Here is a 21102-nt window from a genome sequence, read left to right as displayed (position 1 = left end):
TTAAATCTTATACTCGTATCCAATTCTTATATCTTATAACTTATAAAAATATTTTGCACTTAACTTTAACATCAGATTAAGAGTTGGGAGTTGGTAGTATATCTTCATCTACCTACCTACCTATCTGTATCTACTTACCCAGGTAATCCTAGATATATAAGGTTAAAGCTAATCATACAAACCATCCATCTCCCGCTCTGTTAGCATCAGAAAACAAATACATCAATACACTCATACACAAAGGATATCATAGCAATTTACCAGTACTTACCTTACCTTACCGTATCTATAGCTGAACCTGGAATGACGAGTAAAACACACAAGGAGATGAATATCCAAACAAATCTAGCAAAAAAATAGAACTCAATAATCATCAAAGGGTATCATTTCCGATTATATGCCCCCCCGCCCCAACCAGCCGTCTCGCATACCAGAAAATAACCATTATCGATATATACATACAATAAAGTTACAAATCAATAATTCTTTTCCGTCTGTCCAACGCCCCGAAATTCAAAACACCTTGGTCTGCAAAAAAAAATCCCATCGCCATTTCAGAAACCTGCATAATACTGATTCCTCATCTCACCCTCAACTCGTCGCAGGTGCTCTCCTTTGTGCATCCCTCTTCTTCCACTCATCTCTAATCCTAGGTGCAGCGGCAAGTAAATCCTTTTCCGTAACTCTATCCTTAATACTCTCAATCACACTCTCGACCGTACTCGTATGATTTGCCACTTCCTTATCATCTCTAAACTTCATATATCTCCATCTCTTCTGCGCATCCATGTAACATTCTACTATTCGATCATTGAGAGGTTCTCGTAATGCTTTCAACATTTCCCATTCCTCTGCTTCTAAATGCATAGTTCCATACCATTCATCCCTATTATTTCCCGCGTTGACGAAGAGATTGCAAATGGGAATTGCGTCGTAATCGATATATGGTTCTGTAGTTCCTTCTGCGAGATCCATGGAATTAGGTTGAACGGTGGGAAAATCGAGACCGAGTTTGAAATCGATACTATTCTCATTTTCCGGTTTCCACTTCAAAATATGTTGATCGGTCCCATGTTTATATTCCGTCCCTCTACATGTAAAAATCAATCCATCGTTTCCATGTGGTAGATTTGGTAAGATTTGTCGAAACATCATATCCATCGCATAACCAAATTGCATCTGTTTCATCTCCATCAAGAAATGCATGTATTGTTTTTCTTCCGGGTATTCCCTCAAGAGTTCTACGTAAGGTGTAAATATCCTTTCGGTAAAATAGGCTAGTCGTTTATCGAGGGTGCGATTCATGAGACTATTTCCATCCAAAAACATACAATCGAAAACCAGATATTTGGGTTGCATCGACCCATCCGCAGCTCGATCCAAAACCAATTCTCCATCAACCAATGTACCTCTGTGAAATCCCGCGACATTTTGAGGAATCGGGAAATGTAGTCCGCCTTTAGGTATATACCAATAATCATTCCTCCTATCAATCAAATATTGACATTCCTCGCGATTCTCATCATCGGTCAGGTAAAGTAAGTAACGAAAACCATCCGATTTCTCGCAGACGTAATAATCCTGTCGCATCAATTCATCCAGATGACGTCGCGTGAAACTGACGGGTTGTGCGCCGGGGAAGCTGGGATTGGAACGACCAAGTAGAGTGGCTACTTCTTTTCGCATATTATGTAATACTTCACCTTGTGCTTGGATGCCAGGTGCTTGAATATCCAGAACGGGGCCGCTCATTTTGTAGAGTGCGATGGAGTTGTGGAAATATTGTAGATGGTTTAAAGGGAGGTTGCAGCTGTGTGAAGCTGGGCTGGATTGTGATTAACTCTGTGATTCAATCGGATGGTTCGTGGGAATTTTTAGTGTAGAACTGGTGAACCATGGGGTAAGGCTGAAGATCGGCATTAAGGTTAAAGTTTTGCCGACATAAGATCTTACTATTTTTATGATGGACCAGCCATCCCATCCCAACATTCTACAATACATTGCTATCATCTTATTGTCCCGTCATCCCATTTTCGTCAAGATACGATACGATGTAGCAAATGGATTTTGAACATACTGAGGGACTTTGTTAAAACTATCTTACCGCAATATACCTCCTTCTATCGTTCCCCTTTTCCTTTTTGTTTCACTAAACGATATATCAATCTTCAGTCACACAAGCCACAATGAAGATACTAATTCTTCGATGATGCACATATATTACCATCACTTATTCTTCTCACCAGAGGTCCAGTTTCCACGTCCATGTCCATTCCCATCTTTGAAGCTTCCATCCCAAGATGAACCGCCCCTATTAGAAGCGTCTGGCTTGACAGGATTCCGGGAATTTCCGTTGGATTTGTCGTTTCCCTCATCATCTAAGACTTACAATTTTTCTATCCCCCATTTTAAAATTTCCTCTTCGTGATAAAGCATTCATACCGAAAACATCCGGTTTCACTGATTTGAAGTTGTCCTCATCCGGCATATCATCTCCAACTTTCCATTCCTAGCGGCTCTATACTTCATCAACCATCGTTAGTTGTCTCCCATGGTGAATTTGGGAATGCTTGATCATTCAATTCTTTCCATTTCTGCCGGCGCATCACGTCCAATTTACTTCGGGCGCGAATACCACCAGTTAGAACCTTTCAAGCAAAATTTCTTGACATTCCTCCACAGATTCCAGCGGCAGAAATTACCGCCTTGGTCAGTGACATGTTAAGTTGTTTGATTGCGATAAGCTTAAGCCGATGTAGGATTCCTCGAGATCATCATCATCGACAAACAGCCAAAGACAGCACCGTTGACGAAAATCCTATCGATACTAAGAGCTTTTTAAAATCTCTTGAGATATTAGTCTCCAAAATCCTCTTTTAAATCCTCGATTTCCCCTCTTCTTTCAGCAGCTTGAAGTCTTCGAAAATCGTCGTGACATTTAGATGGTGTAAAAACCATGAGACAGAGTTGTACTGATATTAAAAAGGCGGCCCATCTGAATATTCTAGTGACATGCGAGGTAGGTTGGATGCATAGACTTCTCAAAAGGTCTGCCTACTTGTCATTGCGATCGTGATATGTATAACTCCTAATGTCCAAATGAAGCCCACTGCATAGCCTATCAATATACCTTCTCTCAAATGCGCTGTGGGAGATCGCATGCAATTAGTGTCTAAAATCTCACGGATTTCCTCTTCATCCTTCATCTTGAACTAATACTATCGACGTTTTCAAACTTTTGGTTTAATATGGCTGAAGAGAGGATGGAAGAAGCCACCAGGCCAACTGGAAGAGGTTGTGGCGTTCGATATAACTTACTTGAAGCCATACTTATTTTGCTAGACGCATTGTATTGAAGAACCTCGTTTTCCCAATTTGCTATATCAATATTATTTCTCGAGAGTTGTAACCTACTCACCATAGTCCGTTCATTAATATTGACTCTTGAATTATCGAATGTTAACATTCAGCTAAACAGTCATAACCATCACGTACTCCTCACGGCCCGTACCGATTGATTTCCTTCCCACCGCCACCTCGACCTCGGTAAATTATCACAGAATCTCGAAACCCCTGAATATTTTTATATTCCCTAGTCTTGAAATTGCGTGCGTGTTGCGTAACGTAGCAATCAGTATTTCGTACATTACACCAAGCCCTATTTACATAAAACCCCAAGCCAATAATCCTATTCATCCCATTACCCCTTCATCCTACATCAAATAAAAATTCACACCACACGCCAGTTATCCCCTTCCACGCAGTGCAACCCCAAAACCTCGTGATTGACAACATCCCCGATTACCAATTTCATTTCATTTCATTTCATAGCCAACATTCGCGACATACGCACCTGATGTGCACCGTGTCTCCGGCCCTCCGTACCTGACATCATTCACATATCGCATCTCGTATTTCCGCAGATCAGCACCCTATAGTGGGATCTTGGCATAGAGGATCAGGCGAGCTCGCCAATGGGATTTGGGGGATGGAATTTACTAGGTGATCTGCGGTGTGAATTTATGGAGTAAGGTATAGGGAGTTATTGGGAATGTGCAGGGTGGGATTTATATGCTGTGTTGTGCTGTGCTGTGCTGTAATGTACTGGGCTGGTAAGGAATGATATGATATGATGTATTGGATCGGATGGGATGGGATGGGATGGGATGGGATGGGATGGGATGAGGTGTGGAAATGTTATAAGGTGGGGAATTTCTGCTGTGTTGTAAATCTTGAATTGAATCTGGGAGATCATGCAAAATACGACTTGATTTTTATTTGTTTATCTTTAATCCCACATTTCCCTTCACATTCACATTTACATTGAAGTATACACATCCAACTATACTCGTACTCAAGAACACTCCGTCGTACATCCGAATACCTACCATCCCGCTACACCTCACATCTCACATCCATCCATCCATCCAGCGTGATCCAACCACCAAAAATGCACATCTCGAGCTCCCTCCTAACCATCTCAACCCTCCTCACCCTCCCCCTCACCATCCTCGCCGATTTCCACTACGGACTCGTAGATTATACCATCACGACTGCAACGGGAAGATATGCCATGATTTTACCAGCGAGTCAGGCGAATTGTACGGATGCGTATGAATTTTATCCCAAGGGTCCTTTTGGTTTTCAGGCGCCGACGGGTCAGGTTCAGTGTATGTATTCTTTTTTCTTGGTTTTTTTCGTGTTATTTTATTTGTTGCCTCGTCTTTTATTTTTTGAATCGTCCAATGTCTCCTTTGTTTTCAGAGTAGAGGCTAACAAAACCAGCCGACATCTGCGGTAAAGAAGTAGTACTCAACGTTACCTCCGGCTCTTGGTATACACACGGACGGACTATTCTAGAGGGGAATTGTACGGCAGTTAATACGACGAGTCCGACTAGTGGGGTCAAATCTCCGGTTTGTATTATTGGGTATTCTAGTGGGGCTAGCTATACGGATATTTGGAGGTGTCCGGGGGATGTGTGTAGGAGTGAGTTGTAGGAGTGAGGTCTAGGGGTTGGAGGGGTTGGAGGGGGGAGTGTTATAGGTGTGGGGATGGGTGTGGGGATGGTTGTGTAGGGGAGCGTGTAGAGGAGGGTGTAGAGGAAGAGTGTAGGAGAGGACTTAGGAGAGGAAATGGGACGGGAAGTGGGAAGGGTAGTAGAAGTGAAACGTGGAAACGGCAAGAATACATGATTGATTGGAGAGTACTCCGATGGAGAAACTCTCCGAGAAAATGTTTTTGAAGGGGATATTGCACATCATCGACCGATAGTGGTTGAAAGTGCCAGATATCTGTGGAGTTGCTCATGAGACCAAAGGATGCATATCGTCATGGATAGAAATGGTTAACGTCGTAAAGTAATGTAATATTTAGAGACAATAAGAAATGAATGAATAGTTGAAGACAGTATATTGAAAAATTGTTGATAAAGTCGAAACATTATGAATAAATATTTGGTGATCGGAGTAAAATTTAGTGGTAAATCTTCGCATGGATATCGTCGACTTTTATAGTATGCTGTATTGGAGGTATGGAATGGATGTGGAGGTTACGTGGATAATCCAGTATAGCGAAGAACCTAACATGGTGGAGCGAGGTCAACAAAATTCGAGCGGTCTCTTGATTCGTAAGCCATACTAAAGGAATGGGGAAATGATGTTGACTCTGTAGATGTGTTAATCTGCTGAACACGGTGGCGATACTTAGCCGAACTTACCTATTCTGTGCAGTCACAATCTTAGACCAGCTTTATTGTGCTAATCTGGTTGCTTGTCTTGACAATCCTTTCATCAAGCTCTCTGTCTTCCATTTCGAAAATCTCATCCAAGCTCATGTCATATATAATATCCTCATTCTCCTCGATACTCGCAACGCTCTCATTAATACGATATTGTATCCAATTAATCCATCTTTCGACTTCTTTGATTAATGGGTTATCATCTGTAAGAGCAATCTTTAATTTTTCTGAAAGCTTCTCATAAAGGAATAATGCATCCTCGAACTGCGATAGATCTTCATAACAACCCCCTAGTGCTTCACTGGGACACATAATCATCATATGATTACTACGCCGACCGCATAGCTCAGTTGAATATAATAGACACCTTTTATACCAAACCATCGCTTTCCGATAATTTCCATCTTCATGTAGGGCGTAAGCGAGCTCATAACAAATATCTACTCGGAGGAAATCTCGATCCATGTCTTCTTCTGTAATCATCTCATGTAAAAGTTCGATGGACTCCGATAGCCTGCCCCATGCACGAAGGAGACCACTTAGTGTGCATTGAAATTGACGAAAGCAAGAGTGGCACTCCCCCAATGTTTGTTTCAATTGTTCCATAATATTTGTACACAGAGTGTAACTTTCTTCAAATTTTTTCATATCTTTCAGGATGATGATCAACAACCTGATATTCTCGAAGTAACTCCAAGGTTCATTTTGCAAACCACTCCTGCCTGCCTGTATGATGTATCTATATAGCTTCTCGGCTCCTGAATATGATTCGGTCTCAGATATACCGAGTAAAAGGCCATGAAGGCCAAACGCTTTCATCGTTATTTTATGACTTGGGCCGAGGAATCTTAAAGCTTTCTGTATCACTAATCGGATGATATTTTCGGCCTCCTGAATTTGACCACATACCCATAGAATAGAGGCTTCTAGATAGGACAACCGAATATGCAAAGATTGTTCAACGCTCGACCCAGATTCTTGGATCGTTTGGTGTAAACTTCGATGCAAGTGTTCTGCTTCTGAAGTTTTGCCTTGTTCCAAGAGCTCTTCGACAATGTCAAGGTAAGTCGCTATTATTTTTTCATCATTGCGGTTGACCTGTTTTAGTCTTACATCAAGGAGTTGATAGTATAACTCCAGGGGATCGAAGTTTAAGTTATTATGGAGAAAGATCAAGCGCTCAATACATAAAATAATTGCTGAATTATGAACTGATTGTATCTTCCTTAATTTCGAAAGCTTGAATTTCCAGTCTTCGAGTTCTATTCTCCACGTTTCAATTGACCGAGCAGATGCAGGCAGCATCATCAAATGACTGGGCGTATTCCTAGAAGTTGGAAAAATATCAAGCTCAAACAACGGGCTCCATTGAAGTAGTATCTTCCCTGGTGTATTTACAAGCTGCAATGCAGCCTTCGGCATGCTACCATACTTGATAGGGCTATAAGCAGAAGATATTTGCCTTTTTGTTGTACCGCCCGCACTCTACTTTGTGGCGAAGCTCAATTCCTGAGACCAGTTGCTTTTCTTCCACAACTTCATCATCGATATCTATAGGTGTTATAGAGGCTTCAAGCTCCAATCGGTCGAATAGTCGGGTCAATCCAGGAGATCCTGGGACATCGACAGCATCCCACTCAAATGGCCAATGTTCTGAATCCATGGCAGCATCCTCATCGGGAATCTCCAAGCGCAGGGGCGTCGAATGACTTGCAGGAACCTCTTCCATGTGATTTATTGTAGATTGCTGCTCTCCGAGTGAGGGACACGATTCTGTTACAGCAGGTATCACTACCCCATCAATTTTTTCTAGGGGCAGATCTAAATGTGGCAAACCAAATATCAGTACATTTTTGAGGAAGGGTTATACTAGAGGAAATCAAACCTTGAGGCCGTTGAGTTTCATGTCCATATCTTCTTTTCAACCTTTGGATCCTTCGAGGGTCTAAAACACGTTTGTCCGAGATACTGACATGCGAGGTGCCTTTGGAATGCCCATTTTCTAGAAGGAGCTTCCTTTCCGCTTTTCTAAGATTCTTTTTTAAACCCCATTCCTCAAATTTCCTCGTCAATTGGCGCCTTCTGTGATCAAATTGTTAGCATGCTACAGCTTCCATTAATCACCAGAAGCAAATCAGTACATACGTAGGATAAAATCCGAATTCGCTCATGAGTATGCTAGCAACATCTTGGAGAGTTTTGTTTTTATCAATATATAATTGCTGTATGATTGGTTTGAACGCCGACCACTCTTCTAAAGAGAGAGCTTTGAGGCCTTTAGTGTTCAGTGGTTTTTCTTCAACCTCAATGGAAATTCCGTTCCCGAGAAGCGGCTGAGCATCCATGCTGGTAAGACAGCTATTGGGTAAAAACCCCAGAATGAACTTGATGGAAGATGCAAATTGTCAGTTCTGGCAGTGAGTAGTTTAATATATTGAGGAACACAAATATTCTTCAGAAGAGAACTAATGATTGAGTCAGAAACGTTTCTGCATTTAGAATTGCAAGATAGATAAAATGAAATGAAGCATCCTGATACTTATCAGTCATTAATGTTACGCTCAGCCTTGTAGTGCATATCAACGGTTGACCGAAATTCCCTTGCTGCATCAAAATTTCCGAGTATGTACATCAAAAGGCGTGTAACCTATGTGCAAGCCATTTTCACTGCAAATAATCGCTTAGGGTAATTTCGAAGTCCTAGACATAGAAGATATGCGATTAAGATTGTCATGTAAGCCTGGATTTGACGTGAATGATTGGATGCTAACAAAAGTTCTTTGCATTTCCCTCGAAGATATCGGTCCATTATAAGGTCGCACTGCATTTTCTCTAACATAGAACTTTCCGAATTTGATCACCGCCCCGCTTAGCTTGACATCCACGTGATCGTTTCTTCTTGTCGATTAACCTACTAGATACTTCATTATGTTTTTGATACATATTGTAGGCTAATTTTGATGTTCATATCCTCATAGCTTGGGGAGGGCAACGTACCATGAGTTGTGTGATGCATATCCACAATGCCTTTTCCAAATTGCCTTTCTCACAATCTTGGTGGTTCATTGATTCATTGATTCATTGATTCATACATGTCATCCAAGTCATACATGCCCGATAAACATGTTTAGATACTGAAGTGTGCTTCAACCCTATTCCTTCTGAATGGCCACAAACTTTCATCGCACAGAGAAATGATTACGGTGAAGCAAAGGAACCAAATTATTCTCAATTCGTCGCTCGGTCGTGTAAAACGTAAGATTACTTTGGTGGCCGTCAGTCCATCGAGTTCAAATCTTTCTAAATCAATCATACTTAACAGTCATTACTTCAGCCCAAGCAGATCACATCTCAACCTAACGATGGTTCAAATGCTAGCATTTAGTTGCTGAATTGAAGGTTTAGTTACCTTACAATGAATTGGGGTTGAGGTTGTGAGGCTCCGATGCTCTGACGTCCACTCCAAAGTTCCCTTGCATTGGCAGGGGTGGTGGACACCCACATCACGAACTTGCGCTTACCACGAGTAAGTATCCTTGTAACCGAAAAAGCGTCGTTGAGAATTTTCGGCATTGGAACCTTGTTTACTAAAAGTTCCCTGCAGCAACATCATCTGGAGTCCCCAGATCAGAAGCCGTAGCTCATAGATCTTGGTAGGGGGTTCGCAATTCTCTTGCATTAGTGTGCCACAATATAGTGGGATATAATCAGGTAGACTGGTTTAGAGGAAAATGTAAAAATGTTATTGGGTGTGGTTAGATCCACTTCAAGGATTCAAAGTCCCCAGCAGCATGTAATTCTGTGAGTTCCTTGCCCGGATCACCAAGTTCGCTTTCACCTACTTCTTGTCAAGTGGCTTTCAGGTGACATGTGGATGAAAATTACAAAGCACTATACCATTGGGTCTGGATCTAACAGAAGCCCCCTACTTTACATTGAGCTAGCCGAAGGTAACTAGAGTTGGTATCATGGAGGATGAAAGATATAGCAAGTTGATATTTTTTTCTATAAGATCACCAGTTTCTCACTCAATCTTTCTGTATCCTTCAATGCCTTCTGCTCTTTCGGAGAACACTTTCCTCAAATCAACCATTAACAAAATAAATTATCGTGTTCATTCTGCATCAGCTTCATCGGATACGCGCGATCTTTGGGATAAGCAATACCAGCACGTTTGTTGTTTGAGCCAGCTTGGGACACCTGCTGCTAAATCGAAAAACACGGAAGAACACAGTTACTCAATCAGAGACCCTAAAGAACATATTCCAAGGTCATTTTCTCTTCAGATCCCGAGCCATAATCTTCATCACAATGATCAATCCTGCAGATAGTTACCAGTCGACAAGTCAGGTTTGTTTTTTATTCCCACAGTTGATTCAATTTACTAATTCGTTGTTCAGGAACCTCAGACTGGGTCTTCAACCGGCATAAATATGGTCAGGGATACAGCCAAAACGCAATCAACCGATGACTATAAGCAAGTCCAATACACGGACGTGCATCGTGTGTGGTCGACCAATGCATCCACCTATGACGGCAATAGTCAAACCGAAACTCAGGGCTTCCTCATCTCCGCCTCCGCTACCAATGCCGAATCATTGACGCCAATGGAGCGCTGGGCTGCCGAAAGCTCTGGGCAGGCTCCGTGGAATCCAATTAGTAGCATCAATACTTCATTATATAACATTGAGACTGGACACTCAGACAACTCTGTCCATCATCAGGAAAAGGCGGGTGATGATTGGAGTATCTGCGGAAACCCATCAACCAAGTAGAAAAAATTGGAATATAATTATGTGAGTTGTCACATGTTTGTTTTGTTTGAGTTTCTAACACTGTGATTAGTATCAGAAATGGAGAGGTTATTTTAGGTCTCCGCAATCACACTCGTTGTTGTTGTCTTTGTCATATAAAGTCCCTCGTTCAAAGTTTCAAACTTTTTTCTCCGTCATGCAGTGGAGGAGCCATGCGGGTATGGAAAGTCAGATTAGTAACAGTCGCTACAGTTATATACATCAGAGATTACCCTTCCAGATATTAATGCAAGAGTGCAGTTCTGCCGCCATGTGTCATTCCCTGTCATCTCACTCAGTGATTGAAAGCACACGCATATTGATCTTACGTCCTGAAAGTGTGTGTCTAAAATTATTTCTTCCTGCCTTCCTTCCAGGTAGTCGACCAGTCAATTTACTCTCATTGCGTTGCATCTGTTTTACCTTTGTGTTCGATGCCGATATGGACCCGGTTGGTTTTTTTTTTTTTTTGCTGCCGAAGATGAACTAATTATCGGCGCTCGAAGCTCGCCAGTAAATGGTTTTAATTCTCTCCCATGCTTAATATTAGACTTTATCTAATCTCTCTCGTTTGATTTTAGCAGCTATATCCAAAGAAGCTTGATTGTCATTCTATCACTGAGGTCGAGGTTGCTAATTATCCACCAGCTACATCCTAGGCCTAATCTGGTAATGAGGGGTAAGGCGGGGTGACGGCTGACTCATCATGCGAAGCGAGGTAATGCATCTTTAGCACGGTGAGTATGCGCCGTGAGTATGATTATTATAGGGCTTGATAGAGTATTTGTAATATATTATAGTCTAGTTTATGAAATTAATTTTTGACATTTGATGTCTGATTAAACTTGAGAGTGTTTATCTAAATCTTTATTTGAATTAGGTTCAAAATTAAATAAAATTGATTAAACTTTAATTTTTCAAGATTTATTAAACTTCAATAGAATAAAAAGATTGAGAATTAAAATTATTTTATAATATTAACATTCTATAAAGTATTATAATCGCATCTATCAAAACACTTTATATAGTAAACTTTATAATTATATTCATATTATATTATTGTACTTATAAAAGATATCTATATCGACTTGATATTTTTGATTATAACTAGATTACTTATATATTCAAAAGCAAGCCCGGAGTAATAGATTAAATATAAAAACTTTCAATAGTCTAAAGAATAAGAGTTCTTCGACACAATTTCTATTGTTGTATCATAGCTCTATCTGAATATCGACAAATTATTTGCTTGTTCAAGAATATTTAAAATGGTTTAAAAAATATTAGTATTCGAGAGTCTATTATTACCAGATTAAATTCCTAACTACTGACATGCTGGGCCGTTCATTTCTTAGGAGCAGAATGTTTATTCAAATATGATATACCTATATCGATTTGAGTGATCCATAACTACTTTAGAGCTAGATTAAGAGAATCACATTGCAGACTTTCCAGATCACAAATTTGTTTTCTCAGGGCCTTGTGCTCCCACTTTGGACTTGGAATCCTGGCTCTCGTGCTTTGATGTCTTGAAATGACCCTTAGCAAAGGATGTCGGCTAACTGGCGTTGCTATGATGTCATTGATATTCTCGTTTTAGGTTAGATCTAAGCTCATTACTGTTCTAGATTTGATGTGCATTGTTGAAATTAGATCTCCGAAGGGAAAGTCACACAAATAAAACACAAAAATAGCTTCGTAGACCCTGTCTCTCTTCCATTGGCTCTTCCATCTTGAATTGGCTGTATTCCATCTGCCACTAGTACTCTCGGCTAACCACATGGCCATAGTATGACATTAGTAGTAATAAATAAATAGCCATCGATTTCATTTCTGATTACAGATTTCCTTTCCTCTATACAACAATAAGATCACCTTCCTCCGATCTGCCTTGTATTTTGTCCACATCCATCATTCATTACTCCTTCTTTCAGCCACAGTAAAGCCTTTTACCGCACGTTGATTATCTTCCCACAATGTCATTATCGAATTTTCCTAGTAATCCTCTTCTTTTGGAAGATGACGGGCAAAACCACAATAACAACTCGTTAGAAACTACTTCTTTTAGCAAGCAAGGAGAGGAAGAGAAAGAATTTGGCTCTGATCCGAATTCAAGGTATTCTGGTAATTTTTTTCCTCCCTTAGGAGGCAAAAGTCTCAAAAATTAACAAGATTGCATAGATAGCTCGCCAGGGGTTGACACCGAAGAGTACCATCCACCTACCTCCGATCCGCCTACTTCTTTTGAGCGCTATAGTATCGCTAGTACCAATTTAGCGTCTCATTTATATGGTAAGCTGTTTCTTCGTCGGTCTTTATTGTGTAGGCGTTTAATAATAACTTTGTTTAGATCAAGAATCCGGAAACTCCTCGCTCCTACCACGGCAAAATTCACATCCTGCACCTTCTGATTCCTACCGACCTTCGGATGACTTCGATCATCAGACTGCTTATCCATCCGAACCTCAACAATATTTATACCCACTCCCTCATTACCAACCTTACATTAGCGAGCCATACGAAAGCTATAGCTCCAGCAATCAAAGCTTCGACTGTCAACTCTACGGAAATCAGCTCCCCGATGATCGACCTTCGAGGAATATCACCTCTATAGATGGTCAAACTTCCAACGACCAATTTGCCAGTGATCAAATTTCCAGCAGTCGTTTCTTCGATAGTCAAGGCCTTTCACTTCACCACAAAATTCCTGCCATTATTCAGGGTCTTGAGCTTACTTATGACGGATACCCAGTTTTAAGGCCAGGTACCTTGACAATGAGTATCATACCTCCACCCACTCATAACGAACTCGGCTACCTCAAAGCATGGATCCCAAAAAATGGTCCCGAAATTGAGAATTTCTTTGCTCAAAGGCACAGCATGCATCGGTGCAGCCCAAATGTACCACTCCGTGACCAACTACATGGTGTCATCAGAATCATGTTGTTCGAACAAGCAGCGTTCGAACCTGAGAACGACGACATAAACCATAACTATGATTAACTTTGCTTGCTATTACTCCGCGGATATCGAATGCAATATCTGAAGCAAGCTGCAGAATTGCAACGCATAGCTGCTACGCAGATCATGCCTTCTCCTTCGCCACCACCAATCGCTGGCTCTCAACTTCCTTCTTTCAGTTCGAGTGGATTGCAGTCCCTGGCCGGAGGTTACAATGAACGAATGAAGACCACTGACGAATATTTGGTTAAGGAGTGGGGCGGAAGCATAAGATTCGTTAATGCACTCGGTGTTGAGCAAGAACGCCCTCGTGAACTTCGCGAGAGTCCATCTGTCCATAACAAAAATCATCCCGAGGCCATATGATTGATTTTATATCCTCCATCGACCGGAAGTAATCTGTCTGATCACGATATTCTCCAAATGGTGCGCATAAGTCCAGTTGCGAGACATCAACGTGCATCAGACATTTACACTGACCGCGGAGAGTATAAGCGTGGGTACAAACGCTTCACGGAGATGTCTGATGACATCCTCAGACGTGAGGGCTTGCAACGTTCGTGGATACCTCGTACAGTTAGCGATCATCCATCTAATAGTGTGGAGCGTGCCGAGCGCGCGATAAAACTTGGCTTGACAGGAGATCATAAGCTGTTTGCTGATGCAGCAGCTGAGAGAATCCGTCGAGCTCAGGCTTAGATGGACGGCTCAAATAGTCGAGCAAGAGAAATACGTAAAAGAGGAGCTTAGGCAGGGGTTTTGGGCGTGAAAACCCCTTTCTTCTATACAGCAGCTGTCACTGGTGCTGGAGGAGTGATTTTTGGGCGGCGGGGTTGGCGGCCCCAGCGTCTGAGAGAAATCCGTTCAGTGCTGGTTCCTCTGGGGAGCGTATTGCAGGATGGTTTGGCGGGGAGGCTGGTTCGGCGTGAATTAGCAACTGCCACTTCATGGGTCGCACCGTGTCACTCGCGCTTTCTCCCTCTTTTTAAGTGCCCAACAATCGTTTGTCGTTCATGTGTATGAAGATTTAGGGATATGTGAGAATATGGAGGTGGTGGTAGCGTGGAGGAGAGGTTAATATCATTTGTCTTTGGAATACCCTGGGTGGAATGGGAATACTTGTGGTAATTAGAGCTTCAATTCATATCAAAATGAATTCTCTTTCACCTATACTTTGATAATATGATAACACTCATCATCCTTCCTAAAATTAAGACTCCAATTCGTTTCCACGAGCCAATATCACACCTCACTCTTTGCAGCATTCCATGACCAGCTCTGACGAGCAAAAATTCAATGTTATCGGTGCTAAAAATCGTTCTTGAGAGATCTAGACTCTCAAAAGCAACGGCGCCTCTAGTTTCTCTTCCTCCTATGAACTACGGCTTTTATTTCTCAAGATACTTGAAGTGCACTATAGTTTATGGAGACTATTCAGTGATCCACGAACATATACGATCTTGTCCTCGAGGTCTGGTCCAAGAGAATCTTTTGCGAATGTAGGGATAGATCGATGAAGTAGCTTTCTAGGTTTAAGACAAGCCTCCTGAACTATCATCGGTGCCAGTAGCCGCGATGTTTACGTAGCAATGGGAGTATATTGAGGCCATGAGAGTAGATTCATGCTTTCATGCTTTCACGGAGTCTTGAACTATGCAGAGAGAGTCGATCCATATGAATCTCATTCCTAAAGCTCGGACAACAGATATCGCGTCCTGAAAGGTGGCCGACAGAGCATACCCTCGGATTCTACGGCAGAAGAGTCCTATATTAGAAGAAGTGGTTCGAATGAAATGTTTAGAGTCCCAGGGATTGGATAGTGTTTCCTATGAAGGCTGTTTTCCGCTGGTTGGGAATTGTTTAGTCTCTTTTAGACTGAAAAATCTGTATTTCCAAATATATCCAGAGGTCTAGAGGGCAGTTGACTTGTAGAAGCCACATCGCAAGACAAACAATTTTGAAGGCGGTTTTCAATTCAGGAATTAGTGATAGTGATGTGTGTCTCGAGTGAAATCAATGTAGAAACATTTCTCGCAACCACGACTGTGCCAAGATAACCGGAATGTAATGAATCGCTGGTTTTGAGTTGAGGGTGGGCCTCAACCAAATCTTATCATCCTTGTTTGCCACCAAGAATTGAAGTCCAGACAACACATCTTCTTTCCCATCATTTTTTTCATGAATCAATTCAATCTAAAGCAGAGCAGACTTCTGAACGATGATCCGACCGTCTCTGTCAATTCGATTGTTGTTACTTTCGCGATGAAGGGGCTCGCCATCACGACGCGTGGCGCGCACGCCTTTTTTAATCAAGGGGCAAAATCCACAAGCCCGGCCTGATAATTCGATTTCTCGGAAAGCAATTGGAAGAGTGTACTCGATGCTTTTACCTCCTACCACATTGATTTGCCATCGAATGGGTCGGCATGTGGGATTTATATCAAGGCGAACACGGCATGGAACGTCCGGGGCAATGCTGCTCATCGAGGGCTTTGTCTAATGACGCTTCAACATGTAATAGAAGTCTCTCCTCTGCGATCGCAACATGCGAATCAAGATTACTCAATTTCCAAGAAGTAAATTATGCACCCAGATTTTCGAGGAGCACCATTCTTATGTGTGTAAAGGGCTGTCCAGGCGCACAAGAATGGAATGTGATCAACCTGGATATCAAAACCTCGCTTTGTAACCTTAACCTTGTCACATGAAGAATGTGGGGTTCATTGGGCGTTTGAAGGCCTAAAGTCAGCCTCCATCACTCTAATCTCGTAGCATATATATCGCCATGGCTTATTTGCTCAAAAATCTAAGATGGTAAGTTACCCATACCCTCACTGGGACATGGTTGACCTTAAACTAAAGCTAACCTTACGCATGGAATGCAAAATATGGTCAAATGCGCATCAATCCTATAACTCCTCACAATTGAGCGAAATTCCAGAGAATGGGTAGCTCCAAGACCACACCCTGCTCTCAAGACAGAGATGATCATTTCCAGCTTGATGATCCTTTTCATGAGCAGCCGCATATCAGTCTTTCTTGCCCAGGCTCATCACCAAATTATGATGGCCTCGAAGTATTTTGTCAGAGACATTGTCCAACATCGAGCAAAGGCTTATTGTTATTGCTTTAAATCTGGATATAGAATCTATCTTCATAGTTGGACATTAAGACACACAACCTTTCTCGATGAAATGTTCCTAGCTTTTACCATTCGCCCTTTCTACTTCTCTATTATCAACTTCATCAAGCACATTATATTCTCATTCCTGACTGAGCATTCATTGATTCTATCCCAGCCACGAGGCACGCCTAGTTGTGTTAGTTTGGTCTAGTTTCGCATGTGTTTTGTGATATTTACTTCTGCGCCTTTAGTAATTCGCATGCTGAGCAGTTTCGAATACGCCTATCTTCACGCACATTTTGTTGATTATAGCTCCCGGCGATGCACAGCTTGTACGCAGTCCACTGTTTCACATGGCTGCACGTCCAGAGAGTTCCATGTATCACGTACATCGCTATATTGTTCTCGTTCCTTGATTCGTTTAGTCTATTATTGATAGATTGTTCAAGCTAGTTCCTAAGAATACTTCTGGATGTTTACATCAAAATCGACATTGACCTTCGTTTGACCTGGTCCAAAAAGGAAAGTGATAGTTCATTTACCGAATTCAGAAGAGGCAGATGGATTTAAGTGAGGGACTTACAAGAAAAGCAATTCAAACTGATGGCTTTCTGATAGTTGGTCTTGAGCACTCATAGCAGCTGAACCAAATAAACCTGGAAACACTTACAAACAACTCCAAATTATTCACCTTTTTGTTAAGGACTGATGGTTTCTTGGATAAACTGAGGATTAGTCAACAGCAAAATTTTCAGTTTATAGGGACTTATGTAAGGCCTAATTTAACTATTAACAATAAGATAGTGAGAAGTGAGATGTTGTTGGTGATGGCGATGGCGCTGGGGATGGCGGCGGAGATGGCGACAGGGAAAAAGAGTGCCACCCATGATTGCCATCCATCCCCAGTGGTTTTTGAGTTCCAGAGACCCAGTTAAGAAAAAATTATCCGTAACCCAAGACTGTCGTGTTCCTTATCTTAATTTTAGCGATTCTAAATCTCAATTTATTCTCGATCCTCACTTTCCCCTTCACTCGCTTAGCACTTGCTAATGGTACCGTCGCCATCTCCATCCCCATCTCCATCAATAACATCTTTATGCGACTTGGCGACTGCCAACACATACTTCTACTAAACAATTGAACAAGGAGTCTATTTGTGTTTCTTTACTCTATCCTACCTCTCTCATACAAAAACAGAGTCCCTGGGACTGGTACACAATCTGCCAGATCCCAAAGAATCGTCACAAAAGCTCTCTACTAGAACTAGGAGCAAGATTCTGGTTAGTTTATATTAACTATATTTCATTCTTACATCCTCTTCAAAAAATACTATTCATTTCTATGCCATGTCTCTCGAAACTGCAGAAGAGTCCATAGAGAGGTACGAAAGAACACTGCCACACCATGGTGGCTGGGACGTCGACCCTGGTCCGTACCCCGCATCCCCTAGTATTGGATCTTTTGATGAAGAGGCATCAAATTTATTCAATCATTTTGTTCTCTTTCCAGATAGTAATGGTTGCAATAATGATCTCGATGATCTAACTACCCTTACAAACGACGACTCTCAAGGTTACGATTACCATCGCGATCATACTTCTGATTTGCTTAACAATTATATTGACGTACGAAAATGTGGAGAAGAACTCGATGCATTGGGGGATGTTACAGGGGACTTCAGTACTCAAGCACCTTCACCGTCTCAGACAATACGTCGAATATTAAACGATAGACAACCAACTGAGAAGCCGGCGGTCGCTCAAATGAACGACAGTTCTGTTTTTCCTGATCAAATGGAATGTACAGACTCCGAAATGCCTCATTTGACCGAAGCGCCAATAGATTCTCGGATATCATCAGGGTCGAACACAATCTCTGTGTCAGATTCCCACCTTCACCGCCGTGAAATGTCTGTAAGTTGAAATTTTTTCCGCGACGAACCATATTTATGAAAATTATGTCAATGTCTAACCCTTAAATATGAGGTCTCTGTTGCATGCAAGCACCTAATGAATTTCGTATCTATGATCTAACTTTATACTTCCATTATGCTACTGAGATGGGAGACATCAAAACTAATGATGTTTTACGATAGGAGTTCAATGTCTTGGGGTCCATAGAAAACTCCAGACCAATGCTTCGGCCCAGAGCATCGACCAGAAACAAGGAGGGTTCCTCATTCCGAGGACTAAATCAGATACAAGATGTTAGGAAAACAGCGCTTGATGGCCGCGATCTTGTATCCGATCGGGCTGACCACGACGCGAGCCATGATCCCTCTATTTCTGTGCACGATACATCCACCAACATTAACATCCAAAGCGAGTTATTTGATATTGTATGCGAAAGAATGCGTGGATTTGAAGACAAAAATTTAAACCAGCAATTAGTCGCTTCGAAAATAAAAGATATTGTACAAGCTTTCTATCGCAGGGTCGCTGCTGGTGATGAGACACAGGAATTGGAGGTCTTGATTTTCTGCTCTATACTCGAAGTCATTCGACACGACGCTGTACCATGGAGGGATATGAAACCCACGAAAATTTCAGAAGCCGTCTATAAGATCTACTTCGATGCAGGATGGACTTTCAACCCCCCACAGGAGTATCTGCCGAGGGGACAGAACACAACACCAACACTATCTAGTTCATCGCAACGAACACACCAAACATCATCGGTATATGCTCTTCAATCAAAGCGTCGGAGTAACGATGGAGATTCCATGACTACAGCCTCATCATCCAGCAAGCGGCTCAAGGTCTCTTCAGAAGGATATCATTGTTACTACGACGATTGTAACACATATGTCGAGCCCAAAGAGGTAGGGCGCCACAATACCATCCATAACCCTTATGAGTTCACAGCTTGTATTGTGCCTGGTTGCGACAAGATATTTGTGAGGAAAGACGCTATGAGAAATCACCTCGGCTCCAGAACCCATAAAAGATACATTGAAAGTCTTTCAATAGAGGAAAAGAGCAGATTACCAAGACTTATCAAAAGGAATACTTTCGTGATTAATGATCGGACTCATGAATATTGCGTTTTCTGTGAAACAAAACTTCTTCGCGGTTCCTGGGAAAACTGCCAAATGAGTCAGGCTCACATCATAGGTCATCTAAGAGCATCCAAAACATCCAAAACACCATTGGTCTTTCGACACCGATGTTCAAATAAAGATGAATGTGGAAAAAAGGAATACTGGAGAACTAGCCCCTGCGTTCAACCAGAGAATCGAGAGCGGGTTCCAAGAAGTGATGATGACGATACTGATGGCGAAACACATCAGGAGATTGATGATTATACAGAAGCTGGAGAAAGTATCGACCCAGGAGAAAGTGCCGATTCATATCACCATTCCCAAAAGTCTAGTGACTACGATTTTGCCGAAAGCAACAAGAGCTTCAACCATCATAATTATCCAACAAATCGCCGCCCATCTTCTTACAAAAGTCCATACAGAAGCAGGACACATTCGACGTCGCTACTATCTGGGAGATTGGAAACCTCTCTAGAGCCAGAATCGGATCTTTCAATGACTAGATATCTGGTAGCAAATTCAGATTTCGAGCACCTCAACAACCAGAACATTCGGAATCCATCAGATAGATCTTCAAGGACGGGCGTATTGAAAAATTCGGTAAATTCATATGCCGCGGCTGTAGAGCTAGGATCTGAAGAGGATGGCTCACCTTCAATTAGATGATTTCTCATCATTGTGAGATTTCTATAGGTATATTTGGTATGGGCTAGGTGTACAGAACTAGCAAGGCCTTCTTCCTTTCTCTTTCTCTTTCGATCAAGATAGCGTTGTGGTTATATTTGACTTCTTATCAATTAGCGTTCTTTGTGTTTATAATGTAAATAATGATTAATAAAGAATTCTCGTCGCCTAGACTCGGTAATGATCGATTTTCCATACCATTCTATTCTGCTTGCAACTTATTGACCGCAAGAGGGAACGGTTTCTATACAATTGTCGACAGTGTATATACTTTATCTTTGAAGTCTATGATTTACTGTTAATTAAATTTACTAGATCTGCTCTTTCTTCCTGTGATCTGAGATATAAGAGTTCTGGAATCTACTCACCGCACATTAAGCGAAATCGACGATTTTCCACCCTTTTTGATCTTGATTATATATATGAAATATCAAAATAATTTTATAAAGTTTTATATATAGAAAATCAAATGAAACACATTAAAATATTTATAAAATATTTTTTGTTATTTTTGTTTTGAAGTTATATGTAAGTTTAGTACCCCACTTCTCGGCCACCTTTTTATATCAAAAACAACAAAAATCGACCTTTATAACTTCCTTATTTATGAATATAATTTAATAAAATTTGAAACACAGGTTTTTAGCTTATATAATAGTACATTCTGAAAATTTCAGATTTTTCGCAATTTTATTGATTGAGTTATTCAAGATTGAAATCGCAATTTTCAATTTGTATAGGATTTATATACAAATTTGAG

The 21102-nt window shown here is 41.4% G+C and overlaps 11 protein-coding genes across 11 annotated transcripts; 6 read left to right on the top strand and 5 right to left on the bottom strand.

Annotated features, from left to right (window-relative positions):
• Positions 1–591: 591 nt before the first annotated feature.
• On the bottom strand, positions 592–1752 carry SS1G_13698 (hypothetical protein; the record flags this gene model as incomplete). Its single annotated transcript, XM_001585409.1, has 1 exon — positions 592–1752. The coding sequence occupies one exon, from the start codon at positions 1750–1752 to the stop codon at positions 592–594; it is 1161 nt and encodes a 386-aa protein (XP_001585459.1).
• Positions 1753–2745: 993 nt separating this feature from the next.
• On the bottom strand, positions 2746–3328 carry SS1G_13697 (predicted protein; the record flags this gene model as incomplete). The annotated part of the gene is made up of 3 exons (XM_001585408.1): positions 2746–2834; positions 3059–3145; positions 3319–3328. The coding sequence occupies 3 exons, from the start codon at positions 3326–3328 to the stop codon at positions 2746–2748; spliced, it is 186 nt and encodes a 61-aa protein (XP_001585458.1).
• Positions 3329–4450: 1122 nt separating this feature from the next.
• SS1G_13696 (predicted protein) lies at positions 4451–5000 on the top strand (the record flags this gene model as incomplete). The annotated part of the gene is made up of 2 exons (XM_001585407.1): positions 4451–4670; positions 4786–5000. The coding sequence occupies 2 exons, from the start codon at positions 4451–4453 to the stop codon at positions 4998–5000; spliced, it is 435 nt and encodes a 144-aa protein (XP_001585457.1).
• Positions 5001–5740: 740 nt separating this feature from the next.
• SS1G_13695 (predicted protein) lies at positions 5741–8085 on the bottom strand (the record flags this gene model as incomplete). The annotated part of the gene is made up of 5 exons (XM_001585406.1): positions 5741–6838; positions 7139–7163; positions 7225–7561; positions 7626–7822; positions 7886–8085. The coding sequence occupies 5 exons, from the start codon at positions 8083–8085 to the stop codon at positions 5741–5743; spliced, it is 1857 nt and encodes a 618-aa protein (XP_001585456.1).
• Positions 8086–8763: 678 nt separating this feature from the next.
• Positions 8764–9132, top strand: SS1G_13694 (predicted protein; the record flags this gene model as incomplete). The annotated part of the gene is made up of 3 exons (XM_001585405.1): positions 8764–8800; positions 8872–8995; positions 9063–9132. 3 exons carry the CDS (start codon positions 8764–8766, stop codon positions 9130–9132), a joined length of 231 nt encoding a protein of 76 aa, XP_001585455.1.
• Positions 9133–9495: 363 nt separating this feature from the next.
• Positions 9496–9833, bottom strand: SS1G_13693 (predicted protein; the record flags this gene model as incomplete). Its single annotated transcript, XM_001585404.1, has 3 exons — positions 9496–9578; positions 9675–9694; positions 9769–9833. The coding sequence occupies 3 exons, from the start codon at positions 9831–9833 to the stop codon at positions 9496–9498; spliced, it is 168 nt and encodes a 55-aa protein (XP_001585454.1).
• Positions 9834–10051: 218 nt separating this feature from the next.
• On the top strand, positions 10052–10515 carry SS1G_13692 (predicted protein; the record flags this gene model as incomplete). Its single annotated transcript, XM_001585403.1, has 2 exons — positions 10052–10090; positions 10141–10515. 2 exons carry the CDS (start codon positions 10052–10054, stop codon positions 10513–10515), a joined length of 414 nt encoding a protein of 137 aa, XP_001585453.1.
• A 1994-nt stretch (positions 10516–12509) lies between these two features.
• Positions 12510–13536, top strand: SS1G_13691 (predicted protein; the record flags this gene model as incomplete). Its single annotated transcript, XM_001585402.1, has 3 exons — positions 12510–12657; positions 12715–12825; positions 12884–13536. 3 exons carry the CDS (start codon positions 12510–12512, stop codon positions 13534–13536), a joined length of 912 nt encoding a protein of 303 aa, XP_001585452.1.
• Positions 13537–13917: 381 nt separating this feature from the next.
• On the top strand, positions 13918–14193 carry SS1G_13690 (predicted protein; the record flags this gene model as incomplete). Its single annotated transcript, XM_001585401.1, has 1 exon — positions 13918–14193. The coding sequence occupies one exon, from the start codon at positions 13918–13920 to the stop codon at positions 14191–14193; it is 276 nt and encodes a 91-aa protein (XP_001585451.1).
• Positions 14194–14908: 715 nt separating this feature from the next.
• SS1G_13689 (hypothetical protein) lies at positions 14909–15773 on the bottom strand (the record flags this gene model as incomplete). The annotated part of the gene is made up of 3 exons (XM_001585400.1): positions 14909–15045; positions 15235–15259; positions 15750–15773. The coding sequence occupies 3 exons, from the start codon at positions 15771–15773 to the stop codon at positions 14909–14911; spliced, it is 186 nt and encodes a 61-aa protein (XP_001585450.1).
• A 2191-nt stretch (positions 15774–17964) lies between these two features.
• On the top strand, positions 17965–20324 carry SS1G_13688 (predicted protein; the record flags this gene model as incomplete). The annotated part of the gene is made up of 2 exons (XM_001585399.1): positions 17965–18531; positions 18714–20324. 2 exons carry the CDS (start codon positions 17965–17967, stop codon positions 20322–20324), a joined length of 2178 nt encoding a protein of 725 aa, XP_001585449.1.
• Positions 20325–21102: the final 778 nt, after the last annotated feature.

The sequence above is a fragment of the Sclerotinia sclerotiorum genome, genomic scaffold, assembly GCF_000146945.2.
Source record: "Sclerotinia sclerotiorum 1980 UF-70 scaffold_26 genomic scaffold, whole genome shotgun sequence".
NCBI lineage: Eukaryota > Fungi > Ascomycota > Leotiomycetes > Helotiales > Sclerotiniaceae > Sclerotinia > Sclerotinia sclerotiorum.
Note: the sequence above shows the minus strand (reverse complement) of the source record. Positions and strands in the feature narration are given on the sequence as shown.